General features: G+C 36.7%; 2 protein-coding genes across 4 annotated transcripts; one reads left to right on the top strand and one right to left on the bottom strand.

Moving 5' to 3' along the window:
• On the bottom strand, nucleotides 1-10422 carry LOC131349368 (chitin synthase chs-2-like). The gene is made up of 20 exons (XM_058384990.1): nucleotides 10284-10422; nucleotides 9995-10136; nucleotides 9719-9901; nucleotides 6944-7636; nucleotides 6483-6826; nucleotides 6305-6394; nucleotides 6071-6223; nucleotides 5744-5918; nucleotides 5052-5156; nucleotides 4828-4969; nucleotides 4432-4632; nucleotides 4004-4288; nucleotides 3529-3717; nucleotides 2831-3239; nucleotides 2679-2701; nucleotides 2498-2562; nucleotides 1334-1444; nucleotides 853-1070; nucleotides 649-757; nucleotides 1-505 (listed from the first exon to the last, which is right to left on the bottom strand). Exons 1-20 carry the CDS (start codon nucleotides 10316-10318, stop codon nucleotides 494-496), a joined length of 3684 nt encoding a protein of 1227 aa, XP_058240973.1. The 5' UTR covers nucleotides 10319-10422; the 3' UTR covers nucleotides 1-493.
• Nucleotides 8351-17954, top strand: irf1a (interferon regulatory factor 1a). 3 transcript variants are annotated; one of them, XM_058384994.1, is made up of 10 exons: nucleotides 8351-8369; nucleotides 12708-12826; nucleotides 13090-13233; nucleotides 13774-13873; nucleotides 14650-14829; nucleotides 15544-15627; nucleotides 15775-15921; nucleotides 16002-16054; nucleotides 17138-17231; nucleotides 17341-17954. In XM_058384994.1, the coding sequence occupies exons 2-10, from the start codon at nucleotides 12818-12820 to the stop codon at nucleotides 17415-17417; spliced, it is 888 nt and encodes a 295-aa protein (XP_058240977.1). In that variant the 5' UTR covers nucleotides 8351-8369; nucleotides 12708-12817; the 3' UTR covers nucleotides 17418-17954. The 3 variants fall into 3 exon arrangements, with proteins under 3 accessions (XP_058240977.1, XP_058240978.1, XP_058240976.1); XM_058384995.1 differs by lacking the exon at nucleotides 8351-8369 and having other exon boundaries at nucleotides 12436-12826; nucleotides 16005-16054; XM_058384993.1 differs by lacking the exon at nucleotides 8351-8369 and having other exon boundaries at nucleotides 12440-12826.
• The last annotated feature ends 51 nt before the right edge of the window (nucleotides 17955-18005 follow it).

The raw sequence follows: 18005 nt of genomic DNA on the forward strand, positions 1-18005 counted from the left end.
AGTACGAGATTTTTTTTATAGAAATATAATCTCATACAGATAATATATATATATATATATATATATATATATATAAAAAAAATATTAATTACACATATTTAAATATAATTTATTATGTACAATTACTAAGGTGTTGTTCACCCCTGGTCTTGGGTAGGTTACATTTAATTTAACATTGTGTGCAAATAATTTTAACATTTAGCACAGCAGCAAAACTAAGGGCCTTCTTGTGAAAGAAATTCAATTTGCAGTGGTGATTACTGTACATGGATTATGCATGTGGCTCATTAGACAGAGATTTTTTTTTACAAAAATAAATAAAAAAACTTTTTTTGCGCAAACTAAAAGCCCTTACAGCATTGTGGTAACATTTTATTGTATTGTATAAGGATTCTTAGGTTTGCCAGACTTGTGTGTTGTTGCAAAATTTTCCATCACAGCTCATCCTTTAGATCATTCTCTTTTAGGCATTGCATCAATTCCAAATTTTCTCCTAAAGAAAATTCTGTAGAGAAAAATAAACCTTGAAGTTATTAAATGGGCCTATCATCATGGTTAACAAATATATACAACATTAAATGATTCCAATGCATTAATAACTCTAGCAATAACAATAAAGAATAAAGACAAAAACAAAAAACAACTCACGTTTTCTTCAATAACATCGGGCATCATTGCTATAGATTGATTTCTCGCTTTCCTGTTAACCGCAGACTCAGTCCCAATGTACGCAATAAAGTGTATTAAAGTCTGGATTCTAAAGGGGAAAAAACATACATTATTAACATACAAATAGTAGTCATTCAGAGCACTTTTAAATGTCATACGACACAAGATTCATGTTTTAGGTACCTGTGCCACAGCATAGCAAAAAATTGGACAATAAGGAGGACTGCAAAACTCAAAAGGAACATCAGTCCAATAGGATCGATATATATCGCCCCATTCTGGTCAACTGTTCCATTGGCATAAGTCTTAGGGATTTTGATGGACACTGGGGTGCCAATGGCTTGAAGAAAGAAAGTCGCCACAAGCCACAGGGCATTACAGATAAAAAACACAAACGTTGCCTGAAAATGTAGAGAGGATAATTAGACCAGACAGCAAATATTCCTACTACAGTGATTTCTGCTAAGCATTTTCCAGTAATTAGTTATACTGTGCAATATACCATGCTATAAAACACACAATATTAGATTCATGAGGGCCTCAAAATATAGTGAGTATGTATTTTTTTCCAATACACTGTGTTTGACATCTTTATCAATAACTTATTTCCAGACATCAGCAAACTGCAACACTGGCAAAGTACTTTTTATTTACTCATACCCACCTTGTTGCGTAGGTCTTTTAGATCTTCTTTGATTCTTTCCTCCTTTTTTTTATCAGTCTCTAATGGTTTTAAGTATTGCTGAATAAGATCCATCCAAAACTTTTCTTCTTCCTAATGCAACAGATTATAATTATTCTGTAATTAGTTTCTGCTGTCTAGTTTTTTCCACAATAAACAGACAAAATAAGGAACAACAAGCTTGAGTAGAACAGGGATACAGGTGAAATAAATGTGTGGACTCACAAATACAATTTACTAAATATCCACACAAACCAAGTTTGACGAAAAGTTACAGGCTTAGAGGTTGTAGTCTCAGTGGGAGACCTAGTTGAAGCGGAAACTGGGTCGAAATGGTCTGTCTGAATACTACAGATTTGTAGTGCAAATGGGAATGTTTTTGAGCCCATATATGGACTTTAATTATATAAACATTTCAATAAAAATACAAAACATGTCTTAGGAATAAATGTTCTCAGTAAAGATTATTAACATTTACTATGTGATTAAATTCATGGAACCACCCATAATAGTCCATAATATTCAAGTGGTGGGTAAACATAAATGTAGCCTACAAAATGATTTATCACTGAATTCACAAAAGCTGCTACTTTAATTCTGGGTTACATCACAAACAGAACAATGGCCCTAAAAGCATTGCAAAGAATTAGATCTCCTAGTAAAGAGAAATAAATTAAAATAAGTCAAATGTATCTAGTATTTTCTTTTATAAGATAACAATAACTCTATTACAAGATTACTCACCTATTTCTACATATGTATACTAAGATCAAGCTTAAATTAGTCTTGTGTTATTAGCATATAATTTTGGTAATTTAAGAACTAATTTTTGAAAAGAAACAAAATTTTCAATAGAATAAGAAACAGAATAGACAGCAGAATAAGACAAAATTAAAATCTGAAAGTGAACATGGTTTATTAGCCTTATATTCAGTTTATTGTAAACTCAAGGAAATACTAGATAAATTTTTAATAAGTGTTTTGTATTTTCTTTTGATAAGAGTTTTTTTTGCAGTGCTTTAGAAGTATACTTTTAGCTTTTTATACTTTTTACTTATATTCTCTACTTGTTTGCCTAATCCAGCTGTGAATTTTTAATAAAAAATACTTTTAAATAAATAAATAAATAATAGTGATCATACTCACCCAGTTAAGTCTGTTCTTAATCAGGGCCAGTTCACCAGAGCTTTCTATCAACTGTTCCAGAAAAACTATCAAAGAAATCTTTATTAATCATCTGTGGTACCCTAAATATATACATTACATATAAACCTATTAAGAGTAATGGATATATAGTAAGGGTAGTCAAAAATGTTTGTTTACTCACAGGTTTTATTTTCAGGTACTTGTCTGAAAAAACAAGATTGCTGTCATTTAGTGTGCATCATTTCTTTCAGTTGGGTTAAATTAACAATTTTAAAGGCTAAAATTAGTTTACATAGCCATCAGAATGTTCATATATTAGTTTGTGACTCTTACTGTTCTTTAGGTTGAGCGACCTCTTTGCTTTCCTCTTTCAGCTGCTCGGTTTGCGGTGCTTTCTCATGTACTACAGTCACTTTTTCCTTTTTGCTCAGTTGAACCTCAAGATTGTAGCCACATAATTTGAACAGCTTCTGACATTTGACATTTTTCCTCATGTTCTGCTCAGTTCCGCCGGCCGTGTTGGCTGATTCGCGAGTGCCCCATGACACGTTGTTCATGTTGACCATGGAGTAAATTGCCAGCAGCAGGTAGCCACTCGGGATGCAGATGATGTAAAGGAAGCCAAAGATGATGAGATGGAACTCGTGAGGATGAAGAATAGCCGTGATAAAGTACATGATGACAATACCAATGAAGAACAATCCAGCTGGGGTTATAAAAGTCCCCTGCTTCACCATGTCCCCTGAACACAGAACAAGAGTTAATCACAATTATCATTTCAATGAGACATTTTTTTAGTGTGGAGAAATGCTAAAATATTTTAGCAAATATTTCAGCTTTGTTACCAAAGTAGCTAAGCATAGTTATTTCAGTGGAGGGATGTGACAAGTAATAACAATACTATGAAATGCTGGGGATGTTCAAATACATAGCAGTGTGTGTTTGTAAACATACCAGGTGATTCTTTAATATGGTGTTAGTAAAAGTACTAATTATCCTTTAGCTGTTATTGGAAAGAAAATTTCACTTACCTATAATGGATAATATGGACGCTGTCATCAGAAATGCATAGATTATGCTCATGACGGCAGCAATGGTAATTTGCAAGTCCGATTTTGCTTGTCCGAGATAATAGCAGAGAAACAAGTAGATTGAAGGAGGAACAACTGCTATCACAAGTGCAATGTTGGCGTCTAAATCGAGGACAAATTTGAGGCTTCCTGTTGAAAAGACAGAAGAAATACATGGCAATTGTGTAAATTACTTTGTGGATATTACTGAGCAGATAAGGGTCTTGCTCAAGGACCAAACTATAGTGACTTGGTGAGATTTACACTCGCAAGCACCTGATCAGTAGTGCAAGCCTTAATCAGTGCCCAAATAACATTCCTTTACTAGACCCAAAGCAGTATTCAACATTTTAGTACTGCAAATTTGCACAATATATTTTGAAGTGGGCTTGAATGGAAATGGTGATTAACATCTAAAGAGCATCTAAGTTCTCACCTGCAACCATGAGGCAGACCGTAGCTGGACCCAAGATCGAGGAGGCCATGGTGATAGTCTGGTATAGAATGTAGGGTCGCGATATGGACTTGTTGAGTTGTGCAGTAATACTGCCACTGGAAAGAAGGTCCAGAGTGTTGGCCATGGTGGACGGACCCCAGCGCCTCCGCTGGTTGTAAAACTCCTTGAACTCTTGTGGAGCATTGGTGTAAGAGTCAGAGGCAGCGTTGTACTCCACTCGCCATCCCTGCTGCAGGAGCAGTGTGCACAGCCAACGGTCTTCACCTGCACACACAGAGCCAGAACACACAAGCTACATGTGAATATACGTAACATATATAGGTTTTAAGAGTATGTACAGTGCATTATAGTGCATATAGTGTCATTTTATTTCTCATCTCTTTTTGTCTTTGCTTTTTGTCACTCACCCTGGTCATACTGTAGATAATGGGAAGCCTCCGTCGCTTTTGTTGTGTATCTCTTCATGACATTGTTGCTCATGAGTGCTTCTGCACGCATCAGGCTAAAACAGCCCGGGCTGCACAACACAGATCCAAACACATGCTCAGCTGTCTTCTGGAGCCAGTGACCCACTGCATACTCGAATTTCTGATACCACACCATCGGACCTGCAACACACATAGTGTAAAGGTATTATTTTCCTGATTATTGAGAGCACAAGCATAAGGTGGGTGCAAATCTTCACATTATATCAAAATGTTCTGAAATCTCTTCATGAGCATGTGTACTACCTGCATCCATCATAGGTTTATTATCTTTTTTCCTTTTCCTTTTGTACTTCAATTAAATATGTTATTAATCACCTGTGCCAGTAGGATGGATCCTGCCACAAGCTGCTCCCACTTCAGGGTACAACCTGAGCCGATCCACCAAAAGCATAACGGCTGAAGGCTGGAAATCCGTGTCTCCATCTAGAGCCAGAATGTATGTGTTCTCCTTGGCTTTCTGGAGGAGTAAGGAAATTCTAGGTTAGGAAATACTATGTTATGAGGCAGTTAAGCAGTTCGTTCAGGGGAATCACACTCACCTGTAGCTGCTCTTCAACATTTTTCAAGTGCACATCCCCTTGTTTGTGCATCTGATAGTAGTTCTTGTGCAGCCTCCAGCCAAGCAGATAGTACATGTACATGATCTTTGGTGGAAAGAAATGGAATCAGTGCTTAAAATGACACATTGTAAGTAAGTAGATAAACTTTAAGCAGACTTAAAGTTGTAGCCAGTGTGTAGTATGTGCCTAAAGCTAGCCCTTGATTTCATCCTTAATGTAATGCATCTAATGATGACATAAAATAGCACCTACAACTTGTTTGGGTAGGGCTGTAATTAGGATGGTTAACTGAAACTTGAGGAAAAATATCAGATAACAAATTGTAGTATCTGCTTACCACTTTCAAAGTTCCATTGTTTACCAATTAATGGTTTTAAATAAGATATTATTATGTTACAGAAACAGATTGAATGTTATTTATCTTTTAATTTTATTTTTATTTTTTGCTTTCAGCCTATATAATAATATGAAAACATACGTGTTTTGCCTGAGTTTGAATTTTTGCAACTGGCTCCCGACAAATTACAGAAATCTTTGTGTCTTCATCATCCATGCCATTGAATGAATAATTTTTCATAATGGTATTTAGTCCTACCAGTATATACTTTTCTCTAGAATAATAATTGCGGAGAAAAGGGTTTGTTATCACAACAGTATCTGCAGCAGCTCACCTGAGACCATCTCTTTTTGTGGCGGATCTGGTGTTTGTCCTTGAAGTGAACAAACAGCAGGTTGCCATGAGGAAGTGTGTACTGCAGCCGACAGCCGTACGGCGTCTGGAAGATTTTCTGGTCAGAAAGCGCCCTTTTGTCCCTAAATACACTTTTGTTCTCCTCTGAGAATATGCTGTATATAAACAGGACACAGACACACACATTTTACATTTATGTTTCAACATAAACTATATACAGTATGTTTATATACAATATATTAGTACTTTAGTATCTGTCTTTTGTATTAAGGAATTGGCTCAATATTTTATTTGCACATTCACTTACATATAAACTTCTCTGATGACTTCCACCAGGGTCTCGGCATACTCGTTGACACATCGCTTGTTGTCTTTGGTCAGGAAAGCATCGTCGAAATAAATGTGAGACTCAAACACAACATCATTAAATTGGTTTTTCTTGGGTCGGTATTTGTCCAGCCTGCAGGAAATGGAGAAAACATTCATTAGAGATTGATCCATGAAATTCTCAAGTGAAAGATCCTTTTCACCACCAGAATACCTGAACATCGAGATGATCATCTTCATCATTTCATCTAGAGTCTCATGCCACATGGTTGCACAGAGGTAGATGGTCACCTTCTCCTGTTCCCTATTGATGAAAATATATGAATGTTTATTACAGATGATGATATACATCAGTATGCATTGTCCTTCATTAAGCACATAGACTTAACTACCTGGCTTGTTTTGGCTGGAGCACAACCTCAAACTTGGTGTTCAGGAGCATGGACTGATCAATGAACGCTGCTTCATAAAGGTTACGCACGAACAGGTCCTTTGTCCTGACAATGCGTCCTATGTTCAAGAACCAGATGTAGAGTGTGCAGAGCACCAGGCCAAGCCACCAGCTAACCAAAGACGATCCAAGCAGACCAAATTGCATTACATTTGTCTTGTTTGCCATGTGGTGGTAACATATGTCCTGAGTTAAATTACTCAGCAACTGTCCCACAGTGCCTTGGCTTTCCACCTTCACAAAGGTGCTACAGTAGTCAGCAAATAGCATGGAAGTACTGTTGAACTAAAAAGTGAAAAAATAGTTAATTATATACATATAACATAAAAATAATTATATATATTATTATAATATTATATATTATATAAAATATATTATTATTATTATTATTATTATTATTACCTGTTGCTTGTACTGCTCAAAGGGAATCCAGATAGCCAGCACAAAGGCACCCAGCGTGGCTGGAGAAATGAAGATCATGGGGGTGAGGAAGCTGTGGCGCACAGCATGCATTTTGCACGCAACCACAGCCATGTAGCGACACAGAGCTGAAGCTAGAACCTGAATAGCGAAGAGGCTCAAGACGAGTTCTTTGGTAGAATCGTGGACTGTCAACACTGTTGACCAATCCTGCTTTGTGAGCTTCACATACGCTCCAAGAACACTAGAGGTCACAGCGATTCGTGCCAAGCTAGCTACAATGTTCACAAAGTTTTGGGATCTTTTGATGTCCCGGATTGTGTTCTCGAAGAAGACAATGTTGAAAAGCATGGCGTAGTTTTCCCACCAGTTCAAAGAGACCAGGACAGTGCCTCCTATGGCTAAACCCACAAATAGCCCAAGGCCATTTTGGTCTCTGAGGTAGTTAATAGCAAAGAAGGAAAAACCTGCAATTAGGAAAACAACAGCAGCTAATGAAGTTGCAATGAATCGCCTCCTTCCGTGCTGGACTGTATTTGCGATGACCTGCAGCATGGCTGATAATGTACCAATGCCGTTCAGAAGCATCACATTAGTCAGGATGTCAAATTTGGGCATAGTGACCAGGGTAAGGACGGAAGATCCGAGAGCCACCAAAGTTTCCACTGAAACAATCTGAACACAGACAAAGGATACAATTGTAGTTCAATTAAATGCAAGGTAATGTATAATAAATAGCAATATAGCAACGGTATTACAGTCCATCCATCCATCCATGTTCTGTAGCCCTTATCCTACACAGGGTCACAGGGGTCTCAGGAGACTCGTGGCACAATCAAAATAACAAACACACACACTCACACAGCCATTCACACACTACAGACAATTTAGAGACGTCAATCAGACTAAAACATGTCTTTTGACAAGGGGAGGAAACTAGAGTACCCTAAGAGCAAGGAGAATATGCACTGTGCTGCCTAGGTTCAACCAATAAATGCTTAAACAAACTTTGTTCTCCACAAGATTTAAGCATTAACCAACAGTAGATTCAAGAAATAAATATTTTGTATTACTTATAAGTACTTCAATTCTACGATAATCCAGCTTTTCTGATTTGTATTGTTAAGCTTGATTTTCAGCTGGATCTCCCTGGCAAATGAACCACTGAAAAGCAGTGATGGACTTGTTGTCATTACATAAGTCATGCTTTAGTTATTACATCAGTCCTGCTTTTGTTTCTACAGAAGTTACAAAACAACAGAAGTTAAACCATGTAGGCGTGAATTCTGTACAAACAATATATCTAAAAATATATCTTTTTTTTTTTTTAATTAGCCTACTATGTTGGCAGCACTGCACTAACATTTACACCACTATGCACAGACATCGGCTGAAAGAGCTTGCTGAGGTTTGTTCTCATTTTAGTCACTCATCTATTTCATTTTAGAAGTCCTTTCAATTTTACAGAAATTAAATTAGAATTAAATGCATTAAATTCATTTGACAGAATTTGAGTAATATTCTAGTGTTGTAGAAAAGTATAAAATGTTCCTTCATTTCAAATACAACTAAGCCAAAGATTATGGGTTTACTTGTCCCATCAGGACAGCTTAGTGGTGTTGGGATTTGAACACACAACCTTCTTATCTGTGACACAAAGCCGTGCCCAGTGAGCCACCACAGCTAGTGTGCTTTGATTCAATTATTCCTAACACTGCACTAAAAAGCACAACATCTGTACACTAGATACAGTGGCTCATAGCTTAAGGTTTCAAATCACAGCTAATAAGGTTTTGTATTCAAATCCCAGCATCAGCAATCAACTGCCTTGATTGTGTCCTTGAGCAAGACCTTTTGCCAGAGTTGTATCCTGCATCAACCAAATACAGGATTAGGTGTTATTTTTATCCTATGTAAGATATAACAGTTCTTTACTGTGAACATGTCTTACAGTTGTTTACTGTGAATCTTACAGTGTTTACAGAGTTTTATTGGCAAACCAGACTGCTAGTAAATTACTCTAAAATCTACAGCAAAGTCTGGCACAGTGTATACTAGAAAAAGTATAAATTGTGTATAGAAAATAGTCCTAATGGCTAATAAGGCATTGTTCAGATTCAAAAAGACTGGAAAAGAGGTTAGTTATCTAATTGCAAATAGGTAAAGCTTATGTAAGAGTACATAGAGGAAACATTGGAGGAGAAAAAAATGTGACACTGAAAATACTAACAAGGAAGATGCTAATTCTAAAAATAAGCTGACAGTTGTAAAAACAACTGTCAGACCAGTTTATTATCAAATAAATTACACCTTCACCACAACCAGATAGGTTACGGAAACTAATCTTTTAAATTGTTTTGTTTTTTAAATAATTGATTATTAAAGTTGTTGTAAAGAAATCCTCTAGAGGTGGATTCCACACGAAACCATTAGGTTTAGGATTCCCTTAGAGGGAAAAATGAAAACCCTAGGGTGCTAAATTGAAAGTTTTTACTATTTGGATTATGGTCTGTCATTGCCGCGACCCAGGTTCAATTATACGGCAGATAGGGTTAGGGTTATTGTTAGGGTTAGCCCAGCCACTAACTCCCAGTGCCTGTCCCAATCCCAAATAAAATGGGAGGTTGGTCAGGAAGGTAAAACTTGTGCCAAATCAAATATACGGACCGGATGATGCGCTGTAGCGACCCCAAACAGGGAGCAGCCGAAGGAACAACAACAACAACAAAAAATATTTGGATTATGGTCAGCACTTACCCATAGTAATGTTTGCATTGACGGGGTTTTTGAATCCTTAAAAGTAATTTTCCAGATGCTTTTGAGCAGCATTAAAACACTTGGAGCAATCAGAAGGCAACCAATGAAGAGGAGAGTGTAAGGTTTGTTTTTTTTGGTTTTTGATGTGTCACTGCAGAGGTTTATTAACAGCAACAGAGATGTCTATAATGGAGAAAACAGAAATAACAATCAGATATATTTAAATGCATTAAAAAAATATATGGATACCAACAAGACAACTGACATTAAGCTTACTTTGCTGAAGAAGGCAAGCCCAAACACTAAGAGTCCAACAAAGGTACATGTGATGATTTGAATGAAGCTCAGACACTTGCGTGGTTTTTGCTCATCTGAAATAATCGGTGTTTCCCGGGCAGCATCCCAGGACTCCTTGGTCCTACAACATATCAGAATTTTTTTTAAAATTATTTTTGTGTTTTAAGAATAGTTTTACTTGCTTCATTGTGAATAGGTTCATTGAGAAAGTTTACATAATGATGATAATACTGAAACTCAAGAAATAAAAATTAATCCAATCTCTTACCATTGCTGCTTTTCAAACAGATCTTCATCCATCATTGCTCACCAATGAAGTGACACCACAGTGAGAGTCTGATTTATTAGATATATGAATGTGGGTGGTTACACATGATCTTGTTTCCAGACACCTCTTGAAATGGTATTTTTTTTTTTTTTTCAGGTATGAGGAAAGATTTTTACATGATCTTGTCCTTTCATTAGAATCAGCACATAGCCTGGAAAGTCCACACCTAAGAATTTTTGTTATGTTTAACTGTGGCTCATGTTTGAATGTCATCTTTGCGCTTTACTTCCTGTGATCTGCTTCTGTTTCTGAATTACTCAGGCTGCTATTATATCTTAGATAACAATTACTGGTGCCACACTGGTGCCATGACTTATGAAAGAGAGAAAGAAAACACATGAAAGAAAGAAAGAAAGAAAGAAAGAAAGAAAGAAAGAAAGAAAGAAAGAAAGAAAGAAAAAGAAAGAAAGAAAGAAAGAAAGAAAGAAAGAAAGAAAGAAAGAAAGAAAGAAAGAAAGAAAAGAAGCAGTCTTTATATGATTTATGTGATTAGGGGAATTATGTGATTCTTGTGGCAACAATACGCAACAAAAGCATAATAGCATGTTCTATCTATTTATCTATCTATCTATAATACTGTTGCCATGGAGATGTGGTCTGTGGTACATATCCACATGAAAACCAGGACCCAAGGTTTCCCAGCAGAATATTTCCCAGAGCATTACACTGCTTCTGCAGGCACACCCACACACACCACCATCCAAATAATGTAATAATAAAAAATAAAAAAAAACTTTACTCATCAAACCAGACCACCTTTATCCACTGGTCCAGTTCTGATGTTCATTATAGATGTGGTGTACTGGGATCATCATGGTCACTCTGACTGATCTGCAACTACGCAGCTTCATACACAGCAAACTGTGACTCCTTTCTATCAGAGCCAGCAGTAATGTTTTCAGCAGTTTGTGCTTCAGTAGCTCTTCTGTGGGATTGGACCAGACAGCTAGCTTCCTCTCTCCACACACATCAAGTCTTGGGAGCCCATGACCCTGTCGCTGGGTCACTGTTGTCCTTCCTTGGTCCACTTTTGTTTGGCACTAACCACTGCATACTGGGAACACCCCACATGACCTGCTGTTTTGGAGATGTTCTGATCCAGTCTTCCAGCCATCACAATTTGGATCTTGTCAGAGTTGCTCAAATCCTTACACTTACACATCAACATTGAGAACTGACCGTTCAGTTGTTGCCTAATATAATACCATCCATTAACAGGTGCGACTGTAATGAGATATATGTGTGTGTGTGTTTTCTTCAGCAGCTATAAATTAAAGATTGCCAAACTTCCATTTATAATAAAACGGTGTGGCAGCCATCACAGTGCACTATAGCATGCTTGATCCTCTCCAGGTTTCATTTAAGAGCCTTGCACTGAATCTTCCCCTAGTGCTGGAGTAGTTCTTGTCCATCCTAATTATGCCTTAATGATATAACTTTGTTCCAGGAGTCTAGCTTGGTCCAAATTTTGACAGTCAATGTATATGTACATTTATATTAGATCACCATATTCTGTCTTACAATAAGGTGTGGTTCTTTTGGCAGCCATGGCATCTCACTTGCTCAATCGCTGGCAGGACGGATGTATGGAATGTGTGAGTGCATGATCTCCTGCAATAAGCTGGCATCCCTTCTATTGTTTATTTCTTTCTCATGCCCAGTGTTCCCAGGATAGCCTCCTGATCCACCCCGAGCCTAAACCCTGATGCATGTTTAAATGCATTACATACTTCCTCAGCCAGTTTGTTTTTAACTAACATTATTTACCAGCTCAGTCAAGTTCCAAAGAAAAAAGGTGGAGCTATGATCTTTCACCAGTTACATACCATGCTTCTGATTTGTCACAAGTCACTTCTTTATTACACTATTTCAGTTTTCTTTAATATATGGTCTAGACTAAAGCAAATGTGTTATATATTGGCTTATATATAAGCAAGGTGATTAACCGGATACTTTTTCCAAACCATACACTGATAATTATAATTATATAAGATTTTAAAAATGAATCCTTCCTTTCTTCCAAAAATTAACCAATATTCCACAAGATGCTTTATTTCACAGCAAACATTATAATCTGATGTTTATCAATATATTATAAGGTACTGGATGTTATTCTAAAGCAAATGTGTAAATATCATTATGTCATCATTATAAATCCTTCAGATTTGATATCTGCCCTTAGTAGTGTAGTTTTTATATTGATAGAAATGAATGTGTCTTATCATGTAAAGTTTGCATGTTTTAGACATAAATTCTATGGTGGAAAAAAAGAAAAAAAAAAAGAAAAAAGCTGTGAAATGTTCCAATGAACTGAAGATGGGGCGGGTGGTTAGGTCATCCACTACCAGAGAATTTCTCCAGCAGGTTTTTTGGAAACAGCAGAAACCTGTTGGAGCAGGTACGAAGCATGAAAACGAAGCTATGCCCTGCTAAAACGTCTTGGCTGTGTGTTCTCCTGCACAAAGCACCGTTCTATGCAAGAGGTAGGTTATTTCCTTGTTCTGATCCTTCATTTTTTATTCTCTATTTAATTCATTTCAGTGTTACAAAATTGTTGTTTCGTATGTTAATGATCACAGGTATGCTACATGCGTGTCTTATCAGTAGCATCAAATTACAACACTGTAGCCGATGTAAACACTGTTGGCATAAACATTCTTTAAACACTGTGAGTAATCCGAAACTAGATAGAAGGAAAGACTTGAAAAAGTAAGCATGTGCATTGCTGACTTGTCAAACTACACAGGATAAAGAAGGAGGGCGAAATTGCGGTAGTCTACTCGAGAAGGACCAAAATTCAAAGATGCACCAGGGTCGCCTGCGTTTACGGCCATGGCTGGAAGAACAGATTAAGTCAGGGAGATATCCTGGAGTCATTTGGCTAGATGAGGTAAGGCTTCATTTCATCTTTTCATGATTGCTAAATGTTGCTTAAATGTGTTAAAGGCTTCTAAACCACATGTATGTTGTGTATAGTAATAGAAAACTGACAGCTGATAATAAGAGGGGTTTCACACATATGTATGTATCATGTAAAGAGAGCTGAGAACTGTACTAATCACTGATTACTGATTTTAGAGCATCTCAAAAAAAGAGAAAGAAATGCTTTTAGATCATTCTGTAGTGTTTTTAATATCTGAGTAATCTTTTCTAACCTAATTCCTAATCTACAAAAGTGTTCACAAGAATCTCACAACATAATTCAAGTAAAGACTCTCTAGATTTTTTGACATTACATTAAAGAAGATATTAGGCTGGTATTATTGGTAGAAGAGAAAGAATGGGGGGGGGCATCTCCATAAGCTTCATGCATATCCTATGTCTATGAACATTATATTTTTACTAGCCATATTATATCACAAAAACCTGCTACTGAAAGATCATTTTTATCACAGCTTTTTTTTTCTTCTTCAACCTATTCAAACTTTAGACTGCTCAGGTCTTCCAGATTCCTTGGAAACATGCCGCTCGACATGGCTGGAATATAGACAAGGACGCCACTTTGTTCCGAAACTGGGCCATCCATACAGGTGAGGGACAAGTCCAGACACCAGTGGACACTGTCTCCAATTACACCTCAGCATGGCTTCCCTAACACATGCAGATACTGTTGCAAACTGTGAACCCATATGACCGAGCTACAGTATCACTGACTTGCTTGAAACTAAATGATATTTGATACACCTCAGAGCTTGATGCTCTGTCATATTTCAAGTTTGTCGAAAAACTGATGATACAAAGTGGAAAAGTACAATTATTAGTACAATATAGTAAAGGTTTAGGAATGTAACCAAGTAGATTATTATAAAGAAATGAGCAGATGATGTCTTCTGAACAGATACAAATAGGAGAAAGTAAGCTTAAGGAAGGATCAGAAGGAATCTTTTAGCTGTGCTGCAGGACTATGATCCTGTGAAATGCAACAATACTGTTGTATAAGCAGGAGATTTATTCCATGCACATGCATGTAAGCGGTCAGATATGAAGTATGGGACAAACAGATTTGCAGCATTTGTTCATTCAGTCTGTAGTGGTTAGGGTTGCAGCAGTTTGTGTTTGGAAAAAATAACCCCAAAGTGTTGTAATCTAAACAGCATGTCTTCATTTTGCTCATCAACTGGTCAAGTTGGCATGAGAAATGAAGAAAACCCAAACTGGTCATGCTGACTGTAGTAATCTTCTTAATCTTCCACAATGATACAATTGAAATGCTTGTTTCTGTTTCTGAGTTCCTAAGAATTCTTTATGGTCTGACTATCATAACTGTGGAAACTGTTTTGTGTGTTTTACTAATTGTGGCTTTCAGGGAGATACAAACCTGGCATAGACAAACCAGATCCCAAGACTTGGAAAGCCAACTTCCGCTGTGCCCTCAACTCCTTACCAGATGTCCAAGAGCTTCGAGACAAAAGCATCAAGAAAGGCCACAATGCTTTTAGAGTCTATATTCTTCTCCCTAACAGCAAACTGCCAAAGAAGAGAAAAGGCAAGTGTTAAAAAGCTCATACATTACTTATATATTACATTTAGATTTGATATTGTGTATTAAAAGTGACTACAGTCTAAGGAGAAAGGTGTTAACCAACTTTACTGCAGGTGCTGAAAGATATGCTTTAGTCATTTGGCTACATACTGGAACAAATTGATGGGAGGAAGAACTAAATACACTCATTAACAACTTACATATACTTTACAAACTCACACCACACTTAAGGTAAACACAAGGCTTGGGACTAAAGTACTATTATCTACAAGTGCTACAAACTGATGACTCTCTTCTTCCTTATTTCTTAATGATTAGGTCTGCTTTGAGTAAAATAAGTAGGATACCAACATTTTCCGAAAGATGATAAATCTATCCATGATTTAGAGATTGTAAGTGTTATCAAGACTAATGAAAAGAGCTAAAATATTTCAGATCCTCGTCAACAGGTATTTGCATCTGCGTATTTTAGTCATCGGTCACTGAAAGCTTGTTTACCCGCCTCATGTCTGGGTAAATAGTTACTCAAGTACTGACTAAATGTGTAGTTAAGTTTACTTAGTGGCCAATAATGCGTGATTCTGATTTGTGTTCTGATGCCTCTGAATTGTGGCAAAAAAAGAATCACATAACTCAGAATTTTATAATAAGGTAATAGCTCCTAATGGTGCAAATAAACAAACATACCCTTTAATATCTGGTGTCCACTTTCTCCAGTGTCCAGTTTAGACATCGAGGATGGCAGAGTCAGTTTACCTGCATTACTTCCACACGGCACTGCACCTCTGGAAAGGTTTACGGGTGAGCAAAGCTTCATTAGATTTATTAGCAAAACATCAGTTAAACCCAGGGCCTTCTTTTTTCTTTGTAATTTAGCCATGAAAGTCATTTGAACCAAACTAGCTTTGTCCTATAGGAGAATAATATTCAGGTCTTATTCTTCTCCAGAGGCTTTCAGCAGGTATAAGGAGGACGTCAGAGGTGTTGCTCCTGAAATGTTTGCTAAAAACTGCTACTCTTCATTACCGGCAGTGAAAGAAGAACGCTCAGCTCTCTACTGCTGCTCCTCAGCCAATATCAGCCCAGCGGCACATGGTGAGAGAAATGATATATTACTCAGATTTAGAGTGGAGATTTCTTTATGCGGTACTTTATGAATGTTAACTCTTTCACAGAAGTCCAAGCAAATGCAATGGAAGAGCACGAGCAGACTGAAGCAGTGTTAAAGGCAAGACAATTTGAAAAAGACTTTCGTTTGTGGAAATGAATCATTTCTTTTTAATAGCTAGTGATCTGTTACTGAAGCAAGTGATAGTAGCTATAAATTTGTGTGTGTGGTGTTTTGTCTGTCGATTCGGCTTCCTGTTTAATTCCAAGTATAAGTCTCACCTAAGAGCAGGTCGACAAATAGCAATATGTCAAATTAAACACACACACGGAAAAAACACATAAGGAAATAAAAACAGTTCCTATGTTAAGATAACAAGCTATACTATTTCTGTGTGTCTGGTGCCGAGATACTTGAGTTGATTGCAGTGTCAGTGATTGGTTAATTTATCAAGTTAAAATATTAAATTTCACCAAGAATGCTGAGTATCACGCTTTTGTTTATAGTTATATTTAAAATATGACAAAATTTTTAGCCTTTTAGATTTCCTTGTAATCTTGAAATGTCCACCAACTTCGCGTTTTCATCCCAATTACTGTAATTTTCTTATGATAATTAGTGGTTGTGCTGCGCTTAAGCCTGTAGGCTGTAGATTCTAATCTGGTGTGATCTGGTGACATGTTTTTATCTTACAAATACCAAAAGGCTTAGTCCAGCTAGCCCTTTTATATCCGCACCTTTTTCATGCATCTAGGTTTAAAATGTCTAATAAAGTAAGGCAACGTGACTGAATTTGAGTTTTGGATGTTTTGACACTTTGCAGGACGACTTCATTTTGAGTTGCTGGAACATGCATGATATTAAAGAAAAGATTTTTTCTTTTAAACAAACAGCTTTTTACTAACAGTGCTGAGAAAACATGATGGCATTCGACGCCAAGATTTCAGGGGGCATTTGTGTTTGTGTACGAGTGCAAACTAATCAGAAACTGCTTGAGAGAACACACAAATGGCAACTTCCTACTACTCGAGTCACATGATAGTGTTTTTCCAAAACGTAGACCTGATTAACTGGTTTAGCTTAATTTAGCTTCCAACACTGCTAATAATTAAACTTAAATCTTGATCTAATTGAAGCATATTAAAGGTTTCAGTAGCTTGCAAGCTCTGTAGGATGTTGACGTGACGGAATTTTGTGTTCTAGATAGTAGACCACCTACAGAACACGGACCACTGGAGCCCTTTGCATGAGCATGAAAGAGGCTGGAGATCAGCAAATACCTGGATGGAAGGTGTTTGTAAGTAACTTTTTAACATTGCAGTTGATTTGTTCTCATTACTGTGGTTCAATTAACATCTCTGGCGATATTCAAGTGACCATTTGTGACTCAACAAATCTGATTTCAGATGAAATAATGGACTGTTCAAGCTATCCCTTCCAAGCAGACTGGCACAATCATAACATGACGAGTCAATACGTCTGAGATAACCTTCAAGATAACTCATCACATTTTGCAATAACACATGCAACACACTGGATTGTAAGCATGACAAAAAGTGCAATCAAATACACCACACACATAACTAATGGATTTTTCCTTGATGGTTATAAAATCTCTACGCATGGCTGCCTGTGTATGAATATTAAGAGCACTGAGAAAGTTATTCATTATTAATCTATAACTGTGTTTTGTGTAAAAGTACTGAATTTGGGCTGTAGCAAACTTTCAGTTAAGAAAGTTTTTCCCCCCTTTTGTTTTCTGCATTGCAAAGATTACTTAAGCTATTAAAGATGTGTGCTATAAGCTTTCCCGGAAACATACAGGACGTCTATTCAGACACTTCCTGTCTAAATGAAGACCGAGTGGTGCTTTAAGTTTTTTTTTTTTTTTTCCCATATTTTTTTTTTGTTTAAAACTAATCATTTATATATAACAATTGTGTTAAGTAACTTGACAGTCGCATGACTTTGTAAGTCCTATAACTGCTTTTATAATAAATATTTTTTAAATACTTTAAAATTGTACTTTTATTATAACAACCCATGTGTCTACTGAGTGAAATTAAAACAA

The sequence above is a fragment of the Hemibagrus wyckioides genome, linkage group LG29 (genome assembly GCF_019097595.1).
Source record: "Hemibagrus wyckioides isolate EC202008001 linkage group LG29, SWU_Hwy_1.0, whole genome shotgun sequence".
NCBI classification, from domain to species: Eukaryota; Metazoa; Chordata; class Actinopteri; order Siluriformes; family Bagridae; genus Hemibagrus; species Hemibagrus wyckioides.

Coding starts and splice junctions, on each gene's coding strand:
- LOC131349368 (XM_058384990.1), bottom strand. CDS start 10,318: ATGATGGATGAAGATCTGTTTGAAAAGCAGCAATG. Junction 2,563..2,678: donor AGTACCTGAAAATAAAACCT/GTGAGTAAACAA, acceptor TTTCTTTGATAG/TTTTTCTGGAACAGTTGATA. Junction 1,445..2,497: donor TTAAGAACAGACTTAACTGG/GTGAGTATGATC, acceptor CTGTTGCATTAG/GAAGAAGAAAAGTTTTGGAT.
- irf1a (XM_058384994.1), top strand. Junction 14,830..15,543: donor ACTGCCAAAGAAGAGAAAAG/GCAAGTGTTAAA, acceptor CACTTTCTCCAG/TGTCCAGTTTAGACATCGAG. Junction 16,055..17,137: donor AGACTGAAGCAGTGTTAAAG/GCAAGACAATTT, acceptor TTTGTGTTCTAG/ATAGTAGACCACCTACAGAA.